Source organism: Euprymna scolopes, chromosome 32 (genome assembly GCF_053919585.1).
Source record: "Euprymna scolopes isolate OS-2025 chromosome 32, ASM5391958v1, whole genome shotgun sequence".
Taxonomy (NCBI): Eukaryota; Metazoa; Mollusca; class Cephalopoda; order Sepiida; family Sepiolidae; genus Euprymna; species Euprymna scolopes.
Genome location: NC_136513.1, coordinates 68548272 through 68569946, shown reverse-complemented (window position 1 = coordinate 68569946; position 21675 = coordinate 68548272). Strand labels below are relative to the sequence as shown.

The 21675-nt window shown below is 34.1% G+C and overlaps 1 protein-coding gene across 1 annotated transcript in view; it reads right to left on the bottom strand.

Annotated features, from left to right (window-relative positions):
• Positions 1 to 21675, bottom strand: part of LOC145256408 (lipoxygenase homology domain-containing protein 1-like) — a 798046-nt gene that overhangs the window by 96138 nt on the left and 680233 nt on the right. Inside the window, exons 21-22 of the mRNA XM_080115275.1 lie at positions 14373 to 14533; positions 6869 to 6955 (exon numbers count right to left, since the gene is read on the bottom strand). Coding sequence (XP_079971401.1) covers positions 6869 to 6955; positions 14373 to 14533 — 248 coding nt within the window. The remainder of the gene's footprint in view (positions 1 to 6868; positions 6956 to 14372; positions 14534 to 21675) is intronic.

Genomic DNA, 21675 nt, shown 5'->3' with positions numbered 1-21675 from the left:
TTATGATATTTATTTAACTATTTATTTATAATACTTTTAACTATCTATTTACAGTATTTATTAAACTATTCATAATATAAATTTTTTAGAGATTTTTATTAATAAACAAAACAGATATGAAAATATAGCATAAAAACAGATCAATATGCATATATATATATATATATATATATATATATATATATATATATATAATACCATCTGATGAAGCAGACAGTGAATCATCTGTCTAGAGAAACAATTATAATGGACTAATATGATACTTGAGGTTGTAGAATAAAAACATATTTAGTTCGCCTAACGTATTGAGCAGTTTTATCCTAATTTTTTACCACTTCTATTTCTGAATATATATATATATATATATATATATATATATATATATATATATATATATATATATATATATATATTCAGTCTTAAATGTTACAATTTAAATTCACTAAGAATTTCACAGTAAAAAATTTCAAAGTAATAATTCAAATTTTAATTTAAAAAAAAATAGAATATGAACAGATTTTATAATATAAAATATTAATATGTTTCTTTCAAAATAATTTATTAGTAAACTTTTCTTTTTTTTTACAAGGAGGTCACCACATATCAAGGCCTGAAAGCCACTCAGGGATAAGGGTTATTGTGCGTAGAGTATGTTAGTGTTGAGATTTGATGAAGTGTCTTACTTAAGGGGGCGGTTCATCAGGAATTTCTTTATGTTGGACTTGAAGACATCCAAGTTGTAGTCAAGTGGGAAGCAGGAAAACAGAACAGAGTTTCAACGGCGTGCAGTTCTAAGAAAGAAGCTTTGTTCATAGAATCTACGTTTTGGTTTTGGCACAGATAAAGAGTGGGGGGATTTTTGACAGTGGTTTCAGCTAGACGGGTGTTTTTTATGAAAGATTGGCAAGGGGGTACCAGCAATTGGAGCTCAGACGAGCACTTGCCATGGAAATAACGATAAAGCAAAGACAGGCTCGCAACGTCTCTCCTGTGGGAGAGAGGTTGCAAGGAAGAGAAAAGGGCATCCCTACTAAGCCACGAAGCTTATATTGTACTCTGTCAAGGCAGGATAGGCTATTTTAGCAGCTCCTGCCTAGATGTGGCAGCAGTATTCCATCCTTGGACGTATTTGGCTTTTATATAGATAGAGAATTGCATCAGCAGTGAGATATCTTCTGGAGCGGTAGAAGGATCCTACCATTTTTCCAGCGACCTTGGCAACAGACTTGATGTACGTGTTCCATTTCAGGTCAGGAGTAAAGGTCAAGCCCAGAAGCTTATCAAAACATGGACCTTCCCCTAGACGAGAGCCATCCATTTCAATTGATGCCAGATGGAGATCAGAGCGTTGATGATCTAAAGATAGGAGCTTAGTTTTGGATGCATTAAAAGTAACCAGCCACCTCTTTTAGCCACTGTACCACGCGCTCAAGATCAGAGGAGAGAAAAGCAGAGAAAACTTTGTCATTTACGGCCTTTGATGTGTTGACATAGATGGTTGTGTCATCAGCATAGATGTCAACGAATGATTTAAGTATGTGTTTTGGGAGATTATTGATGTAGATCAGGAAGAGAGCCCAGGATGGACCCCTGAGGAACTCCAGCATTAATACTGAGGGCCTCTGATTTCTGCCCATCAACCACTACTCTTATGAGAGAGAAATAATTTAATGATTGAGAAAACATTTCCAGTTATACCGTAGCTGGAAATCTTATGCCATACCTTATCGAAGGCTTTTGATATGTCAAGAACAATTGCCCTAGAGAGGAAGATTTTGTCAAGAGATTCACTAATCCTATGAGATATAACAGTTAGCACATTTGTAGGTCTGGCAGAACGGAAACCATATTGCATGTCACTAAGAAGGTTATTTCTGCTGAGGTGGTTGACTACTTCTCTATTTAATATGGATTCCAGCAACTTATTCATGACACACAGGAGACTTATTGGTCTGTACCGAGAGGGAGACGACTTTTCACCTGAATTCTTAAATATAGAGCATACTAATGAGGTTTTCCAGGGTGTTGGGAAGCACTTCTCCTTAAGACAACGCTTAAACAGTTTTGTAAGTATGGGGGCAAGTTCTGGTTGAAGCTTTTTCAGCACTATAATTGGAATGCCGTCAGGGCCAGTTGCTTTACTGGAATCAAGATTCTTGATTAGCTTGGCGACCTTACGCACAGATATTTGCATGTTGCATAGCATGTTGTCTGTTATAGGAGGAAATACGGGGAGTTGATGGCCTTTGTCGCATAGGGTAGAATTAGCTGCAAAGTTCTTGACAAATAGTTTGGCCTGGTCTGATGCTGACGAGATGACCTCAGGTCCATTGATAATGGTTGGGATAGAACACACGCTTCTGTTCAGGGTCCTGTTTTCTATTTGCCAGAACTGGTGGGAACCAAGTCGCTGCTCAGCTACTTTGGATTTAACGGACTGAGCATATAGATCTCTTGCATTTTTTATTACTCTTTTACAGTGGTTGCTGGCAGTCCTGAAAGCAGCTTTAGTCTCAGTGCATCTATTACGTTGGTAGTTATGGAAAAAGTGATTTCTGTGCGCGATGGCAGCAGCACATTCTGGGGAGAACCATGGCTGGCTGTTAGGTTTTTGTTGGAATTTTTGGATGGTATGAATTGGCCTACAATTAACCATTCGGTCAGGTCTAATACTATGGAGGACACATCCTTTTTAAACATGGAATGCAAGGGTAGATCAGATATAAATGTATGGAAGCTATCGCAGTCAGCCTTAGTGTATCGATATACAGTACGATGGAGAGGTACGTCTGAAGACTTATTGCAGTTCGTTTTTATCTTAACTGATACAACCAAGTGGTTGGAAGATCCCAGAGGAGACAGAATGGAACATGAACATAGCTCAGGGGAAGTTGTGAAAAAAAGGTTTAGAAGGCTAGCATACTAACCGGAAGTGTCGGGCACATGGGTAGGTTCATGAATAATCTGGGTGAGGTCATAGGCAATGGCGAAATCATGACAGAACCTCCCCTCATCATCTGTTTTTTTCGAGTGGGTGAGCCATTCCACATTATGGACATTGAATCACCACAAATGTGGATGTTAGCCGAAGGATGATCAGACAGGATGTGGTCAATTTTCTCAGATATGCTTAAAAGAGAGTAACTCCACTGTTGTGGGGGCGATAGAGGGCAAATATAAATGCAGTGGTGTAAGCAAGTGCAACTCGGAAGCACATATAAGGTAAATTAGGGTCTTCACTGGAGATATCCCTACCATATGGACAGCCATCTTTTATGTAGGCACATATTCCATGCCCATGGCGATCTTGGGGGTCAGATTTAGATGTTAAGTTAGAGTATCCTTTAATTATGAACTCATCTAAGGAAGTGGTCAGCCCTATGCCAGTTTCACTTAGGAAGAATATGTCCAGTTTCGTCTCCTGCAATTGGGTTTCAACCTCTAGAAGGTTGGAACGTAGACCCCTGATGTTGGAGAAAAAGACATGGTAGTAGGGGTCTACGTTGGAGGATGGGGTTCTAGGTTTAGAAGTGATTTTTTTCTGGTGATATTTCATGTTGAGGATTTGGGATTTGTGGAACAGGTAGACAGACTTGGTTAGAGCAGGACAGGGAGGGAAAGCAGGAGAGAAAAAGACAGGAATTTTTTTTTTTTTTTGTAGCACATGATAAGGTAAAGCCATAACAATTACCCACTAGTATGGCATCGAGAGGCCCCACCAGAAACTACTGCATGGTCCAAATCCATTCATCAAATGGCAATACAGCAGCCTCCTTAGTGGTTAATCCAAGGTTCGGGTCCCTTACTATCAGGCGGATAACGTCAGCCCAGATGAAACATTTACCTCCAGCACCCTTACTAGTTACATAGCCACAAGGATAAACATAGAAACAGAAGATTTCCGACATCTCAGGCAACTGTTCACAAAGTACTGCCGGCCTGGAAAGCAGCTTTTTCTTCACCCTTTGTCAGAAAAATCACTCATTGGAAATGAGGACTGAGGGACAAATAAGGAGAAGCGAGAGTAATGAGAGCTGCCGATAATGCATCCACAATGCGTTGTCTACTCTCCATTAAAAAGAGGGTTTAAACAACTTATTAATATTTACTTAGTCCGTAGCTCTAATTCAAAATTAAAGATATTTGAAGATAAATTCCCCTCCCATATTTACAAATGAAATGAAAATAGAATACATTACTGTAATTTGCATTTAAGGTATTAAACTTTTTCTTCTTATCCAAGAGGCACCTCCAACGAAAGAATTATAATAAGGACAATTTAGAACCAAAATAATTTAAAAAATACCACTGCAGAGTTATCACGTGTTGACATATCCATTAAACTTATTTCTCATCCAAAAAACACCTCCAGCGCATTTGAAGGCTTTTCGTTCATTGACTCTTGTTTTCGAATTTCGGTGCTTATGGTAGACTGGGTGGGAAAGGGTCACGGTGGGAGGGATGATTTCGTTTATATTTATACAGAAAAAGTAAAGTAGTAATCTTAAGTAAACTTAAAAAATATATCAATGGATATATAAATAAAAAATAAAATTTATATCTACGTAATATTTTTTAGACCTGCGCGTGTGTATATACACAAATATATTTGTATAATATCATATGTGTATGTGTGTGTGCACCAACATGGTAGATGAAAATGTATATAAAAAATAAAAAATAAAAATTATGTAAAATAATATAAATATAGGTATATATGGAGTATTTAGATGTCAAAATATATAAAAATAAAAAGATCTTAAAATTAAATTATTAAATTATAAATGATTCTTAGAAAGAAAAATTACATTTTTTTCTCCATAGGAATAAAACAAAATTCTAAAATAAAATACTATAGATGAGTGTATGCATGTATTCGTATAAACTTTAAAAAAACAAGCAAACAACAAAAAAATACACTGTTGTGCATAACACGCGTTAAAAGTGAGATTTCGCAATTGTTTGATTTTGAGGAAATATGAAATTTCAACAGTTATCTCCCTTGAAAAACGTCAATATTTTTCAATTTAAATGAGAAGAAATCATTAAATTTACAGCAACAAAAGATATTTTGAAATCCAGGTTTTTCCTGAACCTGCCAACTGGAAGTCACTAAAAAATAAAATAAAACTATAAGTTCATAAAAAATGTTAAAATAATAAGTTTTATATATATATATATATATATATATATATATATATATATATATATATATATAGCTGAACGTCTGTGTGTGTGTGTGTCTGGTCACGAATAGGCTCCTATATGGTTGACTATTATAGAAAACTGATCACATATAATGATAGAAGATGTATCGAGACACAGGAATGGGTATGTTTGATCTGGCATAATGATGATTCATTAAACTTGTGGGGTCTGCGTACGCGCCTGGTCCACAAAGTATGGAAATAAAAAAAAAACGTTTACAAGTGTTTTTGATATAGATGTACATAATAATATTTGGTAAGTATGTTTTAACTTAAATAGGGATGGTATAATAAAATTGTGGGGTCTGCGTTCGTGCCTGGCCTCCATAGAATAGAAATAGGCACAAACTTTAATAAAGACTTTTCATATCTATCTGTGTAAGTATGTTTTGATAATTATGTTTCAGTTTGAAGAAATATGGTATAATAAAATTATGGGGTGTTCGTTCGTGCCTGACCTCCATAGAATGGAAATATGTCACAAAGTTTAACAAGGTTTTTTAATATAGATCCACAGAATATTGTGATAAGTGTTTCAGTCTGAACAGGTATGGTATAATAAATTATGGGGCTTATCTATTTTATTTTTACTTTAATCATATTTTGCTTTGGTTTTGATCCCCCCCAAATTCGAAGTTATCTCTTTATAACCCTTCCTTTTCATAACCTATCATACTTTCATAAATCAGAGTCCATTTTCTGTAGGCTGTTTTTGAACCCAGTCAACGACGAGTACTTTTGCTAGTATATATTATATACTTTGTGGACACCCTGTATATAAAAAGGAAGGAGGAAAAAGATCAGGAAGGAAAAGGGACAAAAACGGTCCAGCCGTATATATATATATATATATATATATATATATATATATATATATATATATATATATATGTATATATATATGTATATATATATATACATATATATATATATATACATATATATATATATACATATATATATATGCATATATATATATATATATATATATACATATATATATATACATATATATATATACATATATATATATACATATATATACATACATATATATACATATATATATATACATATATATATATACATATATATATATACATATATATATATATATATATATATATATATATATATATATATATATATATATATATATATATATAAAAGATATTGCTATCCAGAAATAACAACGAATGGTCACCATTTTAGTTGAGAACAGATATAAACAGAGGCTGAAGAGAATTTGTTATTTTTCGGCCATAAATTGGTCCCCTTATATTAGTACCAATATCTTTCTGACCTTCTGTAAAATTTTATATTTTATAAAATTTTAAAAATTTTATATACAGAGAGAGAGAGAGAGAGAGAGAGAGAGAGAGAGAGAGAGAGAGAGAGGGAGAGAAAAAACGACTGTCAGACAACACTAAAAAAAGTATTTCAATTCAAGTTCATTGTAATGAATTGTATTTATTACATTTTATCAACTTGTGGTTACACTGATAAGATTTTAGAGATTTTGGTCATTTTTTTTTAAAGTTGGCTTTGTTTCTTGCACTTTCTCTCCCCCCCCCCTCCCGCCGACACACATATTTCGCGTAGTGCTTAGAATGCTTTGTATTAAATCTGAGATTAAAGCTTAAATCAATTCCTTGACTTACTTTCTCTAGAAACCATCCTGAAAAAGCGCTCTTTCCATCATGGCCGATTTGGATCTTGAGTAATTGGCCAACATCATGTGTTTCTATCTACAATCGAAGAAACAGAAAAATAAATAAAGAATATAAAAGCAAAAATATTCTTTTTTTAGCAAGATTACCAATGAAAAAAAAAAAATAATAAAAACACATGGGTAGTATCACTAGTAAGATACCCCAGACTTTTCATAAGCTGAACCAAAGAAGAACTGATGCATCTTGACCAGAAGACACTTATGACCATGCACAATGCATTACACCCAAAAGATGATGCTGACCAACTCTACGTGAAAAAGAAAGGCAGATGAAGAGGACTGGTTAGCATAGAAAACTGTATGAATGACACAAAAACTGCATGAATGACACAAAAACTGTATGAATGACACAAAAACTGTATGAATGACAAAAAAACTATATGAATGACACAAAAACTGTATGAATGACACAAAAACTGTATGAATGACACAAAAACTGTAAGAATGACACAAAAAACTGTATGAATGACACAAAAACTGTATGAATGACACAAAAACTGTATGAATGACAAAAAAAACTGTATGAATGACACAAAAACTGTATGAATGACACAAAAACCGTATGAATGACACAAAAACTGTATGAATGACACAAAAACTGTATGAATGACACAAAAAACTTAATGAATGACACAAAAACTGTATGAATGACACAAAATCTGTATTAATGACACAAAAACTGTATGAATGACACAAAAAACTGTATGAATGACACAAAAAACTGTATGAATGATACAAAAACTGTATGAATGACACAATGAGAAAAATACATAATTTGTCTATCATTCCTGCTTCAAAATTATTAGTTTTGTTTTTCAAAAAGTATTTTTCAGTTTTCCTTTTCTTTCCAAACAGCCTGATAAACACATTGGCATCCGTAATGGCAGAACACAGAAAAGCAAATCACTGCAGCAATATAGACAGTAAAAATGAACAAGACAAAGAACAGAAAGGCAAGAGATAAGACGAGAAAAGGAAATGTGAAGAAAACCAACTACACAAACGATTCATAAGGATGACAAGAGAGGAGACTCATGAAAATACTTGAACATGGTTACAAAAAGGACACCTAAACTGAATCATTAATAACAGCCGCACTATGATGCAATTAGAACAAACTATATCAAAGCTAAGCTCAACAAGACACGAGAAAACAGCAAATGAAGACTCTGTGGACAAAGACACAAAACAATAAACTACATCATAAGCAAATGCAGCAAACTAGTCCAAAAGCAATACAAGAATTGACATGGTCATGTGGGGAAGGCAGTACACTGGGAACTATGCAAACAATTGCATCTCGAATACACAGATAAATGGTATAAGTACAGAAATCATAAACTCTTATAGGACATGGATGTACAAACAGATAAGCCCATCAAAGCAAGGAGACCAGACGCCATAATAATTTACAAGAAGGAAAAGTTGTGTCAGATTGTAGATTTTGACGTTCTAGCAGACCACAGATGAAGAAGCAAAGCAAATGCACAAAACTGAAAGGGATATGGAAGATGAAGAAAATCAAGATAGCATCAATAATAGTAGGAGTACTGGGAACAAAAAAATAGGAGATATTGGAATCAAGGGTATGGCTGAGAAGATACAATGGATAGCAATAATGAAAATGGCTAAAATATTAAGGAAAACCTTTTAAATGTGGAGACTAATACACACAAGCTCCAGTCATAGAAAGTGCATCAGAAATAAAGCAAAAAGACAGAGGAACGCCACATAGAACCAGGAAAACTGAAATCATATAATCATAAATTAACTGCCCCTCATCTCTTCCAAAAAATTGTACTGTTGGCATCGACTGTCACCACACCAAATAGTTGTGAGGGATTAAAGACGATGGAAAGGCTGATGAGAAAAAAAAAAACTAACCCGACGGTCTCCACTGGATGAGTGTAAAAAGGACTGAAACCTTGGGTTTGTTGCCACCCAAATTCTACTGAAGGCCAATGGTTGTTGTCAGTGGGCAAGCAATGATAAATGGTTGTTGTGATAACACAAATTCAAAGGTTATTGAAAGAAATGGAAAGTACTGGAAACCTAGGGAAACTTGTTGTCACCCAGATTCCAGGGAACATGACTGATTATTATTAGTGACTAAATTCTGATGATAACCTGTGTGAAAACTCCTAGTAAGTAGTAGTAGTAGTAGTAGTAGTAGTAGTAATTAAGCCGACCTTAAGGAAAATGGCAAATTAGAAAACACCAGGCCACGATGGTATGCATACATATTAGTTCAAAAAATTCACAACAGTACATGATAGACTGGTACAAAGTCTGAGAAGATGTATCTGCAAAACAGAAGTACCAGAATGGATGACCAAAGGAAGAACTATATTGATACAAAAAGATGCTGAAAAGGGGGACAACACCAAGCAATTACAGGCCAATAACCTGCTTACCGACCATGTGGAAAATTTTAACTGCACAACTGAGTGAACAGATCTACTCCTTCCTTAGCACCCGTGGACTACTGCATGAAGAACAAAAAAGGATGCCGGAAAGGAAAAAGAAGGACACACGACCTTTTATACATAGACCAAGATGCTAAAAGCAGGAAAAAGAACATAGCCATGGCATGGATCGATTACAAGAAAACCTATGATAGAATCCCAGAAGGATGGCTAAAAATGTACACAATATCTGATAAAAAAAGCAATGGAAACATGGACATTGGAATTGATAGCTGGAGGAGAACACCTGACTGAAATAAGAATACAGAGAGGTATCTTCCAAGGAGACTCACTATCACCATTATTGGCCATGATGTCACTCAACAATATACTTAGAAAATGTAATGCCGGATACAAGTTTACAAGCACAGTACAAAGAATAAACCACCTCATGTATATGGATGACCTGAAGCTGTTTGCAAAAAACAAAAAGAATTTAGAAAAACTGATAATCACAACCAGAATATTCAACCAGTGCATTGGAATGGAATTTGGGATGGAAAAGTGTGTACTACCGGAAATGAAAAGAGGAAAACTAAAGATATCAGAGGGTATTGAACTGCCCAATCACGAAGATAATCAAGATGAGAATTATATGAACATGTGGACATGGCTAAGAAAAGGACATATGAACAGAGAAATAGAATCTTTACTGACAGCTGCACAGGACAACGCAATCAGAACAAACCACATCAAAGCTAAAATAGATAAAACACAGGAAAACAGTAAATGTAGACTTTGTGGACAAAAAAATGAAACGATAAACCATATAATAAGCAAATGCAGTAAATTAGCCCAAAAAGAATACAAGGACAGATACAACCGCATGAGAAATGCAGTGCATTGGGAGTTATGCAGACGACTGCATCTTGGACACGCAGACAAATGGTTTAAAAACAAGCCGGAGATTATACTATAAAATGAAAACCAAAAAATACTTTGAAATATGGAGATACAAACAGATAAAGCCATCCAATCCAGAAGATCAAACATCATAATAATCAACAAGAATAAAAGAACCTGTCAAATTGTAGATTTTGCCGTTCCAGCAGAGCATAGGGTGAAGAGTAAAGAGACAGAAAAACGAAACAAATATGTGGAACTTGCCAGAGAACTAAAAGGAACATGAAGAAAAAAATCAACATAATACCAATAATTGTAGAAACATTAGGAACTGTCCCAATGAACTTGGAAACAAGATTAGGAGAAATCAGACTCAAGGGGAAGACTCAGACTATGCAACGGACAGTAATACTGAAAGCAGCGGAAATCTTTAAAAAAAAACCCTCGAATGCGGAAGAGAAATAAAACAAAAATCAAAAGAAAACTGAGTCTACGAAGTTGTAGACTGACTACTTCCTCCCCTTCCTATCTCCCTCTCCTTATCATATATCTCCCCTTCCCATCTCTCTTACCTTCCCATCTCCTTCACCTGTCCATCTCCTTCCCAGTTCATCTCTCTCACCTTCCCATTTTCCTTACCTTCCTCCATAATCCTCTCCTGCCCTCACCCCACCAAAAAATGTCAGAGGGTCAAGGAGGATGGATATACCAAGGAGTGAAAGCACTTACCATACCTCCACTTGATTAGTGTGGAGTTGACTGGGACGTTGTGGAGGCTTATGTCACCCAAATTCCAGTGAAGTCTTGCCAGTGACAAATTGATGACAAGCGACTGTTTATTTTAATTTATTTGCAAAAGGTGTCGAAAGAGGTGAGGATTACAGAAATCTGGGGAGACTTGTTCTCACCCAGACTCCAGGGAACACTTCCAGTCTTTGTCAGTGAGCCATCTCTGATGATAACCTGTATGAGAACTCCTAGTGAGTGAATAATAATGAATATCAAGGAGAGGGAAAAGTGAAGCAAATACATGTCACTAGACAGAGAGATGAAAAGAAGGTAAAGAAAGTCAAGATAACACCAATAATCGCAGGAGCACTAGGAATAGTTCTGAAAAACATTTGAAAAAAGAATGGGAAAGATTGAATTCAGAGGGATGGCTGAGAAGATACAACGGATAACAATAATGAAAACAGCTGAAATATTAAGGGAAACCTTGAGACACATGCTAGCCGGACATCTTTTCTAGACTGCAACAGAAGTAAAACAAAAAGATATGGAATTAAGGAAACTGAAAAACAAAATTGATTTTCTAAGTTCGTTTTCAACCTAATAAGTTGAACCACGAAAAACTTACAAAGTTAGGTCAAAACGAACACTTAGAAAAATCAATTTTGCTTTTTTTTAAACAACAGTAAAAATATTTTTTAAAAATATTATGGGATGTGTATTATCTTTTAAAAACAATATCACCCTTAAGGACGGCCATAAAATGTGTTTTTGATCGATAGTTATTTAATAATGGACCAGTTTTCCTACCTAGCAAAAATGGACGAGTTTTTGAGGACGAGTTTTCCTAAATTCGTATTTTGTGTATAAATTATCGGTGAGATACAAATAAAAAGAAATGAACATGTCCGTTATTTATAGATTTTATTTCACAAAATTATTGAAGAGAAAGAAGAAAAAAATAACTGACGTAAACAAATTGTTAGCTGATTTTTAAATAATAAATTTGGTATATTTATATCTTAAACTCATTGTTTTCTGCGATGAATAAAGCTTCAAATATTGGAACATTTCTTAAACAGACTTTAAATCAACACCATTTAATGAACTCATTCTATAGTTGTGTTTTTTTCAGGCGCTTTTGTTATTAAAATCGGAATTGGAATTGGGAATCGTATCAGAATCCGTAATTGTATCGAAATCAGGGAAAATTTTGGAATCGTCCCATCACTAGAAAGCACTAATGAGATCTTCACTGGATGAGTGCAGAAAGAATTGGGACCCTTAGGGAGGCTTATTGCCACACAAATTCCAGTAAAGACCAATGGTCGTTACCAATGACAAAATCAATGGTAAATGGCTGTTGCGATAACACAAATTCATTTGCAAAAATTCTTGAAAGAGTTGGAGAGTACTGAAAATCTAGGAAGACTTATTGTCACCCAGACTCCAGAGAACACCACAAGTTGTTGAGAGAGAAAAATGTTTAATGATGACCTGTGTGAGAACTCCTAGCGAGTACTGATGATATAGAAAAGTGAGCTGATAGAATTTAAATTAAGGTTGGAATTTTATTCGGAATGTGCTTTTGCAAGTTAGGTTTGATAGATCACGAGTAGGAGGGGAACTGAAAATAAACTTGTTTAATTTGTTGTTGAGAGACGAATGCTTGAAAGCATAAACAATTTTGGGAAATCAGTGATCAAAAATGTCAGAGCAAAGATTTGGTCATAAGTAACATGACATCTGCAATAACACTTCATGACACTTAACAAGCAACGTTATTTCATGACACTTAACAAGCAACGTTATTTCAAGAACTTCCACACAAAAGCTCAAGAAGAGAAATCAGTTAGATTTTGAAAATTATGCAGGAACTACTAGGATTTTCAATTATTTTTTTATAGAAATAAACTTAGTCCTAATTTGTGAATCATTTTTGTACTTATTTAATCCTGCTATCATTATGGTTGAAGTTCAAATCTGTTAAGTGGGGGATGACATTGTAGGTACATAGCACTTAAAGGTCATGACCTTAGTTGTGACGAAGAAAACTTTTTAAATATCCTGATGAGCAAATATGGAGGAAACTAATTTTTTCCACAACTCAAACAAGACTTAGACGGAAAAAATCCAACCATGGAAGATTACCATAGAATCATGATACAAATCCATCTGACAGTTACTCTGTCGCTGTAGGGCTGAAGTATCGTTCTGTTCAGGCCTATCTCACCTTCTCTCTGCTAATCGCCTAAGGCCAACTTGGCTTCTTAGGCACTTTTGGTTGGTCAGAGAGTGCTTATCTTAGCGCTTTGACTTCTCAAAATCACACATGACTTTGTATCTAACCTTCTCTGGGGAGGATGTAAATAATATACACAACAATACATTTTCAGTAGTATTAACGGTGGTTCACACAATTTAAAGAAGTAGCTCATTTATATTAATCACAATGAAATTATGAGACATCTGCACGTGTGTGTATGTTTATTGTAACTAGGTGACTAACACTCTATTATTTTTTTTAATTGAATATTAAAAAAATCAACAAGATAAAAACAAAATAAAGAAAAGTCTGCATGTTTTTCAAATTAAATTTTCTTATGACATTATTAACTAGTATAAAAAGTTTTAATATCAGAAATTTATTTCTGACATTATACAGTATGTTTAAGCTGTTTTTTGTCGATGCTATTATGAGCATTAATAATATTACTGAACAAGTGATTATTTAGTCTGGGGGGCTAGACATAAACAAAGAATACCATAAAATGAGACTTATATAGGATTCGAACCTGGATTTCAGAAAAAGGACCACCTGACATACATTAAGTAAAAATAGCTATTATTTTTAGCTCACAAATGATCAGAAACAAATTAATAGATGCGCCCCCATTTTTAAATTTTACTTTTAATTTAATTTAAATTTAAATAAATGTTTAATAAATAAGTTATTAAATATTTGTGATCATTAAACTTGAAAAGAATACTTATTCTCTGCAGCAATTATCAAAGATGAAATATATCAATCAAAATAACTTTTATTAAAATTGTTTTCCTATACATAAAAAATAGAAAAAATATCTATTGGATATTTTTTCTATAAATGTAGGATGGGGCAAAATGACATATTTGCAGGGTTTAATAAAAATCAAATTAGAATGAATATTGGAAAAAGTAATTGAAGTTTTAAAGACAGTTCTGCTGTGGTATCTGTCTTGGGGAGGATGACAATTCAGGATCACTTCCATTGTCTTCCTCAGACAATTTGACATATGAATACACATTTTGTTTTTGTGTAGATTCTCTATCCTTTCTTTCTATGGAAAACACATACTCAGATATTGGCATTTATATTAACATCTATAGAAAAATTTGAGAAAATAAGTTTTGTACCTTAAATTTGTCAATCATTCCTGCTTCAAAATTATTAGTTTTGTTTTTCAAAAAGTATTTTTCAGTTTTCCCTTTCTTTCCAAACAGCCTGATAAACACATTGGCATCTGTACCGGCACCATTTTGTTTGCCTGTCCAAATTGTCACTTCATATGGCAAGACTTGTAAAAAACAAAAAAACAAAAAAAAAAATCACAATATTAACTGAAAACAATGTTGTTTTTATTAGCAAAAAAAAAAAAAAAATTGAGTATTCATTTTTTATTCTATAAAAATTAATTATATCCACAAATTATGTCTTATTTCAACTACTGTTCTCATCTTGGTTGTAATATTCACAATGCTTTAGACAATGGCAAGAAGAAGCAGGAACAGCAATGAATTTAATTTTGTTTTATATCTCAACCCTCGATTGGATAAAAAGCTTAAATCAACAGTTTCTTCCAACCAATCACAATATAAGAAATATTAATTTCCAAAATATCGACTGTGCTGTAAAAAAAATCCAAACACAGTTTTTTTTTTTCGCTTTTTCTGGCATTCTTCTTTCACACACACGTCCTTAAATTTTAACCTTGCCTTTGAGATGTAAGGAGACTTTCGCACACTACTAAACACAGCAAAAGCATATACGCGCTACTACTCGAATTCTCTTGCACACAAACTCGTACGAACACTCTCATGCTAACAACAAACTGGCATGCTTATATGCACATACATCTTCATGTGTATCTGATTTACATACAAATAAACACATGGCGCCAGCCGAAATAAACACTTACACTCAATTCCTTTCCACACTCTAAACGACTCTATTACTCGGAACATTACTTGGATTCTTGGAGCTCATTCATTTCCAACACATTTTTTGCATTGTCTTAACAAGTTGTCAATAAACATGAATTATTTTGTATAATTTTTTCATTCTTTATTTTTATAATGTCATATCTTCAACAATGACATATCTACAACTTTCATCAGGTGCATCTTTTCAAGCTGGAAACCTGCACAAAATTTTGAAATTAACTCTTTATTTAATCCACACAAGTAGATTGTTCTTATTCTAACACTCATGACTGTGCAAAGTGTTAATTGATGTTATTCTTATTATGGCTTGTAGTAAGGAAAGTTCCAGAAGACGGTCACTAAACACTAATTGTAAAACTTTTAACCATTGAGGTGCATGTGGACAATTCTAGTATGAAGTTCGTCTAGAATGTCGAGGTTACATCGGCTGAAACGTTGTGAAAATAACAGTAAAGATGAGAATATTAATCCAAATAATCCAATTGCCTTTATATAATACTAGCGAGGGGTACCCGGCGTTGCCCGGGTGTTTGTAGGTGTGTGTGAAAAAACCCGAAAATATGAAAAAAACAGGTGCCCGTGAAAAAAAAAACAAACGAAGCCTTGACGACGCGCAGTTGGAAAATAGTAAAGTGTGAAAAAAAACAGGTGCGCGTTTTTGATTAGACGTGACGGCGATAGCTATTCAGCAGTTACGATTTTGTGCGGGACAGTTTTTAAATAAATAAATAAATCGGTTTGTTTGTTTTTAACTAAGTTCGGGGAAAACCAGCTCCCTGTTTATTAGAGGGAGTGTCTCGTCTCGAAATGAAAGCTACTGTCTGATATGATGAAGTCGACATTAAACAAACGTTACTTAGCTCTCTAGAGACCACTGGCTCTGGGCTAGTGTTTATTTATTTACTACTCCACTAAGCAAATTAGGCACAAGGCTGTTTTTTAATGTGGAGAGAGAGGGAGGGGGGAGGGAAAAAGGGGGACCAGCTCCCGAGAGGTGGGAAATGGGAGCTGGATAGTCACCGTTGGTATGAAGGGTTGCCCCTTCATTGACCAAGGTCAGATATGTGGGGTTACCCCCACAAATGGTCTTTGCTTGCAGCATCTGTCGGACCAGACACCACACCCTGATCCTGTCGCCCGTGCCGCGGCCGAGTTTCGCTTTTTGTTTATACCGAAAACCAAATGTAACGCGTGCCGACGCGGGAAATGTGGAATAATTAACGTTTGAAAGTCAATAAAATTAAATAGACAGGCGAGCTCCGTGGTTAAGTGTGAGATATTACAATTTATAGATGATATAAAAAGTTTTAAGAAGTTGTGACGCGAGCGAGCGCTTCTCTGAAAGAAGCCTTTTGTGGACATCGAGAAAAGCGTACATACATACATTTTCGCTTTTATATATATAGAAGGCAATTTTATCCTCATAAGTTTCTCATTAAATAGATGTGTACTATCCATATAATTAGTATATATTTGCATGAAATTTAATTAATCATCCAATACCATTTGTTTGATCGATGCAAAGTTAATGTGTCAAATTATAATTATTTCGATTATTATGACTACTGTTCTCATCATGGTTGTTCGTCTCTCAACGTTTCGGCCGATGCAACCCCCAACCCAGATGTATCTTGACAAATTTGTAAATCTTTTCGTCGAATTCTGGAATCTGTACAGAATTTCAAATGGAAGTCTTTATTTAATCCAGAAGGTATCATGCTCTCATTCCATCGACCATAGCCGGGTAAAAGTTTTAAGTAATTCACAATTGTATCCTTAGCATTGCTTGTATTGAAGATTGAACTTTTAGTCTACAAAAGAGTGTCACTTAGGACTAAATTTTACTGAGTACTTTATTTGTTAAACAACAGATCAGTGCGGATAGTTCTCTGCATAATTCAAATTATCATTAATCATCTAAAAAAAATAAGAAACAAATTGTAATAATTGTAACAAAAGTTATCAAGAGAATATGTCTTTTAATGTAATCACATTAATATAAATGAAATGTCTAATAAAAAAAGGGAGAAAGTTTAAGGGCAATGCTTTAAATTCAGTCAATGAGCATTTAACTGTCTTATAACAATACTAAATGGCACGTTAATGTATCAAAGTTGAATATTGAACAAGTGCTTCCGCTAATATATAATTTAGTTCGTTGCGATTAACAGGAAATGGAACTGCTGATGTGTTGGCAGAGATCAATTCACCTGGGTTGAAAATTACTTTTGTGGGAATGTATTAAAAGCTGATATAATATCGCTTGACTTTAAGAAGAAGGTGATAGCAAGTGAGCGGTTGGAAGCACACAAGGCCAAGGCTGTATAATAAAATGGGCTGACAAGATAGAACTAATTAAGGGTTTGACCTCTCTCTGTCTTCTTTTCACTGGTCAGTAATTTGGAACAAAGATAACGTTTAATAAATAATCACCGTGTTCCATCAGTTTTGTATTAAGTTTGTCTTCTTGATGGTATGAATAAGAAACTTTAACTACAGAGAAGGGATTTCCTCAGTCTGCGAGGATTATAACAAAATTGCATACAAAAGGAACGGGCAGCAACCAGGGTATGAATAAACATTGTGAATTTTAATTTTTTCGCGATGTTGATGGTAACTTGGTTGCTCTGCATGTGATACAAAGTTGAGTATACAGCAGCAGAATAAAATTATCTGACATCTTGAAAGATTCAAAGATCTTTTTTTTTTTACGTTTTTTTCTTTTTGTTCTCAATAAGACAAAAAAAAAAAAGTTAAATGCACCCGGAAAAAACAGTTTATAAAATTGCTTTGTCAATGTTGCAATCTGTATGGTTTTTGTGACAGGGCAGTTAATGGAATGTGAATGGAATCAACAACAACTGGTGAGCAGATGTCGTCTGATTCAAACAAAGTAATACAACAGCAAAGAACAGCGAGGAATATCAAACGGAAATCTCTGTAACTATAACAGCATTTTGAAAAGGCTGGATTTTAAACCGCTTATCTCTTTTACTGAGAATTAATTAAACTGATGCAATAAAAATAGACATTTTGTTCAAAAGTTGATCGTTAATGAAATTATTTGGATTAATTAACTTAATATTATTTCTTTCTTTGCTCAAATACGTTCATGTATCAACTAGAAATTAGCTTAGGATGATAGGCGTTCTGTTGAAACTTAAAAGTGGGTCGAATCAGGGGGTGTATGCTTGGCTCAACGGATACCATTGTGGTCAATGTACATAAGAAATCTAAGAAATTTAAATCTTATTGGATCTATTGTGGTCATTTATGTGCTAATACAGTTGGAAAAGGCATGAACACATAATGTGGACGCTTTTTAGACATTGACTACCAATCTAATCCATCGCTTACCAGGTTTATATTTAACCTTTTTCTGAAATCCATCCTTGTTACTTACTCCTATATTTTCTTGTCCTCTGTCAACTGATCCTGCTATTTCAATTGCTATATACTAACTCAAGCACTCCCATTCATTTTTTTTCAATGTGACTAAACCAGCAAAGTCTCCTATTCTGCACACATTTCACTGTCCAGATTTAATCTTCCTTTAGGGTCATCAGATGTAAGCCTGTCATAACTCTTGAAAAAATAGTAATGTATTCAATTGGTTGGATACTGGCAATCGTATTCAATATCGATTGGGATTTGACATGAAATGATCCCAAAAGTATTAATTTGTAGTAAAATAGAAAAACCAAATTGAATCAGATAAACTTTTAATATACTTGATGAGAAATTACTTTTTAGGTCATTAACTAATGGCTTGTGATTGCTTCAAATGTACATTTTATTTGTAAAGGAAAAAAGAGAAAACAAATAGAGGTAAAGTTGAATAAGAGTCCCATGTATTTGTCTATCCAGGAGGAGATTTAAGCATAAGGTCAGTAATAATAATAATTTATGGAGAATCCAGTCAAATTGGTACTAGCTTTTGGTAAAACTATAAAATAGTTAACATTCAAGAACTCGTAAAAAACAAAACAAAAATAACAACACATAAAAGATACATATATAACATAATCACATTGATATATCGGTTCTCGTTAGATTACCAATGCAACGTTGAGCCTGGTCAGTACTAGATAGGTGACAATTTGGAAATACCAGGCACTGTATGTAGGAGGATGTCAACGCTTCCCTGCAAGAACTACAAAAATCTAACGTTGTCACTTCCTTTAACCAGAATTGATTGAGGACCACTTGTGAACTTAATATTCCATATTTTATATTCCCATGAAATTTCCTCCTCCTGAGGAAGTTGACTCAACCGGCCTAGAGTGTATACCGCTAGTATGGTAAAAATGCACGCTAGAGTGGGACAAAAAATGGCCTCAGTCTGGAAGGATTAATTAAGATTAATAAAAGCCTTTTTATTAAAATGATTCATAAAAAGAAAACAGTGTTACAACACTCATGGATAGCATAATATAACAATATGGTCGGATAAAAAAAATTGATGTGAAATCTGTTTTTCTGAAAATAAATTCACAATTTAATTAGGAAATATGATGTGAAAGGGAATACTTGTTTTTGGCATCATTTGGTTAAGAGGCGAGTCAACTGGCTTTATAACCGGCATGGGTGATGGACCGACATTTTCCCCAGAATTTAGAAAAGATGGAATAAATTCCATTTTGGAAAAAGTACATGTTAGGTGGTACGGTGTGGGAGAGAGAAAAGCCTCCCCCTCCTGAGATAACAGTGAGAAAGAGCAGAAATCTTGTGAGGATACACAGAGAGAGAGAGAGAGAGAGAGAGAGAGAGAGAGAGAGAGGGCCTGGAAGAAACCGAGCAGTGCCAGACTATTTTGATGGATTCTCCTTGTCACAATATAATCAACCGTATTTTGCTCACTTGTTAAGAGACAGACTCTAAACTTAAAGGTTGAAAACATCAAACTAAAATCGCCCAGACTTGATAACAGATCAAGTTTAAAAACACTGTAAGTAGAAAGTGTATTTAGAAGTTTCTTCCACACAAACGCAACATTGTAATTTTTAATCAGAATAATTATTTTTATACAATTATATATTTAATAATTGAACACACTTACCAAGTGTTTTAGAAAGGGAAAAATGGTTCATTTTTTCTTCACCAGAAGCCATTTTTCCTACAGTAAAAATTTTCTTCTGCAAAGTTGAATGTCCAAAACCAACTAGCAATAACGTGTAAGTTTATCATTATTTCGATAATATCTGGGATTTGAAAAAACAAAAAACAAAAACACGCTTGACTTTGTCAAGAGAAAAAGAGACAGACCGTGAAAAATAATTATTCACGTACATCATTTGTGCTTAGCAAACACGTAAAGAATCAAGTCATTTTTTTGCAAAAGGCAAAGAAGTTAAAAAAAAAAACAAAAACAAAATAAAAGTTTCCCATACGAATTCGTCGGATATTTAAAGCAACGGATTTTATTTTTGCTACGTAAAAACGCGTACAAATAAAAAAATGTTAAACAAATTATTATTTCGCTGGATTGTTTCTAGTAAGACTAGAAATATAGCATTCAACAAATTAAGTTACAAAAGGACTGCTAAACTGTTGTTCTTCAAACTAAAGAATTAGGAAAGAAAACTTGGTTGATTTTTTTCTTTTACTAAGGAATATTTCTTTAATACAAGCATAAATTGTAAACTGAATTCGTATGATGGATGCGAAATTCAAAGATTCACTGTTGGAATTGTTCCAATTCCAGGCAGAGCAAAATCTCGCGTTGCAAAAGCAGCAAATTCAACAACAAGTAGAAAGAGAAGAGAGATTTAAACAAGCATTTGAAGAAAAAATGCTTCAACAACAGAAACGCATCGAGGAAATATTGATGAAAACACACGAGGGACAAAGAAAAATTCTGGAAGCGACACAGTTAACTAAATCGGACAATAATCATAACGCATTTTCTCAAAGAGCTGTGTGGGCCGCTATTGAAAATTTCAATTATAATCCAGAAGACGATGTCACTTTCGTCCAGTACTATAGACGATATGAGGATACTTTTATATCGGATTGTAGTACCTGGTCAGACGCGAAAAAAGTTAGGCTTTTGCTAAGGAAATTGGGAACAGCCGAGCATATAAAGTTTGTGAATTTTATTCTCCCAAAAAATACCAGTGAGTTGAGCTTCCAAGAAACAGTTATGCTACTTACAGAACTGTTTTCTGCAAAAACGTTTCTTTTCCATAGGCGATATAAATGTATGAATGTTACTAGGAGAGAGGAAGACGGCTACACTACTTATACGCAAGTATAGTGAACAAGCATTGCGATGATTTTAAACTGGAGGAATTATCAGCAGATAATTTTAAATGTTTAATATTTGTTAAATAAAGATGCTGAAATCAGTGTTTTAAAGAAACTCGAAAACGAACTGAATTTAAAACTACAAAACATAGCGGAAGACTGTGAACGGTTTATTGCATTGAAACAAGACAGTCATGACATAGAGGAAAGCAGAGTGTCGCATATTAAAAAGATCCATCAAAAGAAAAAT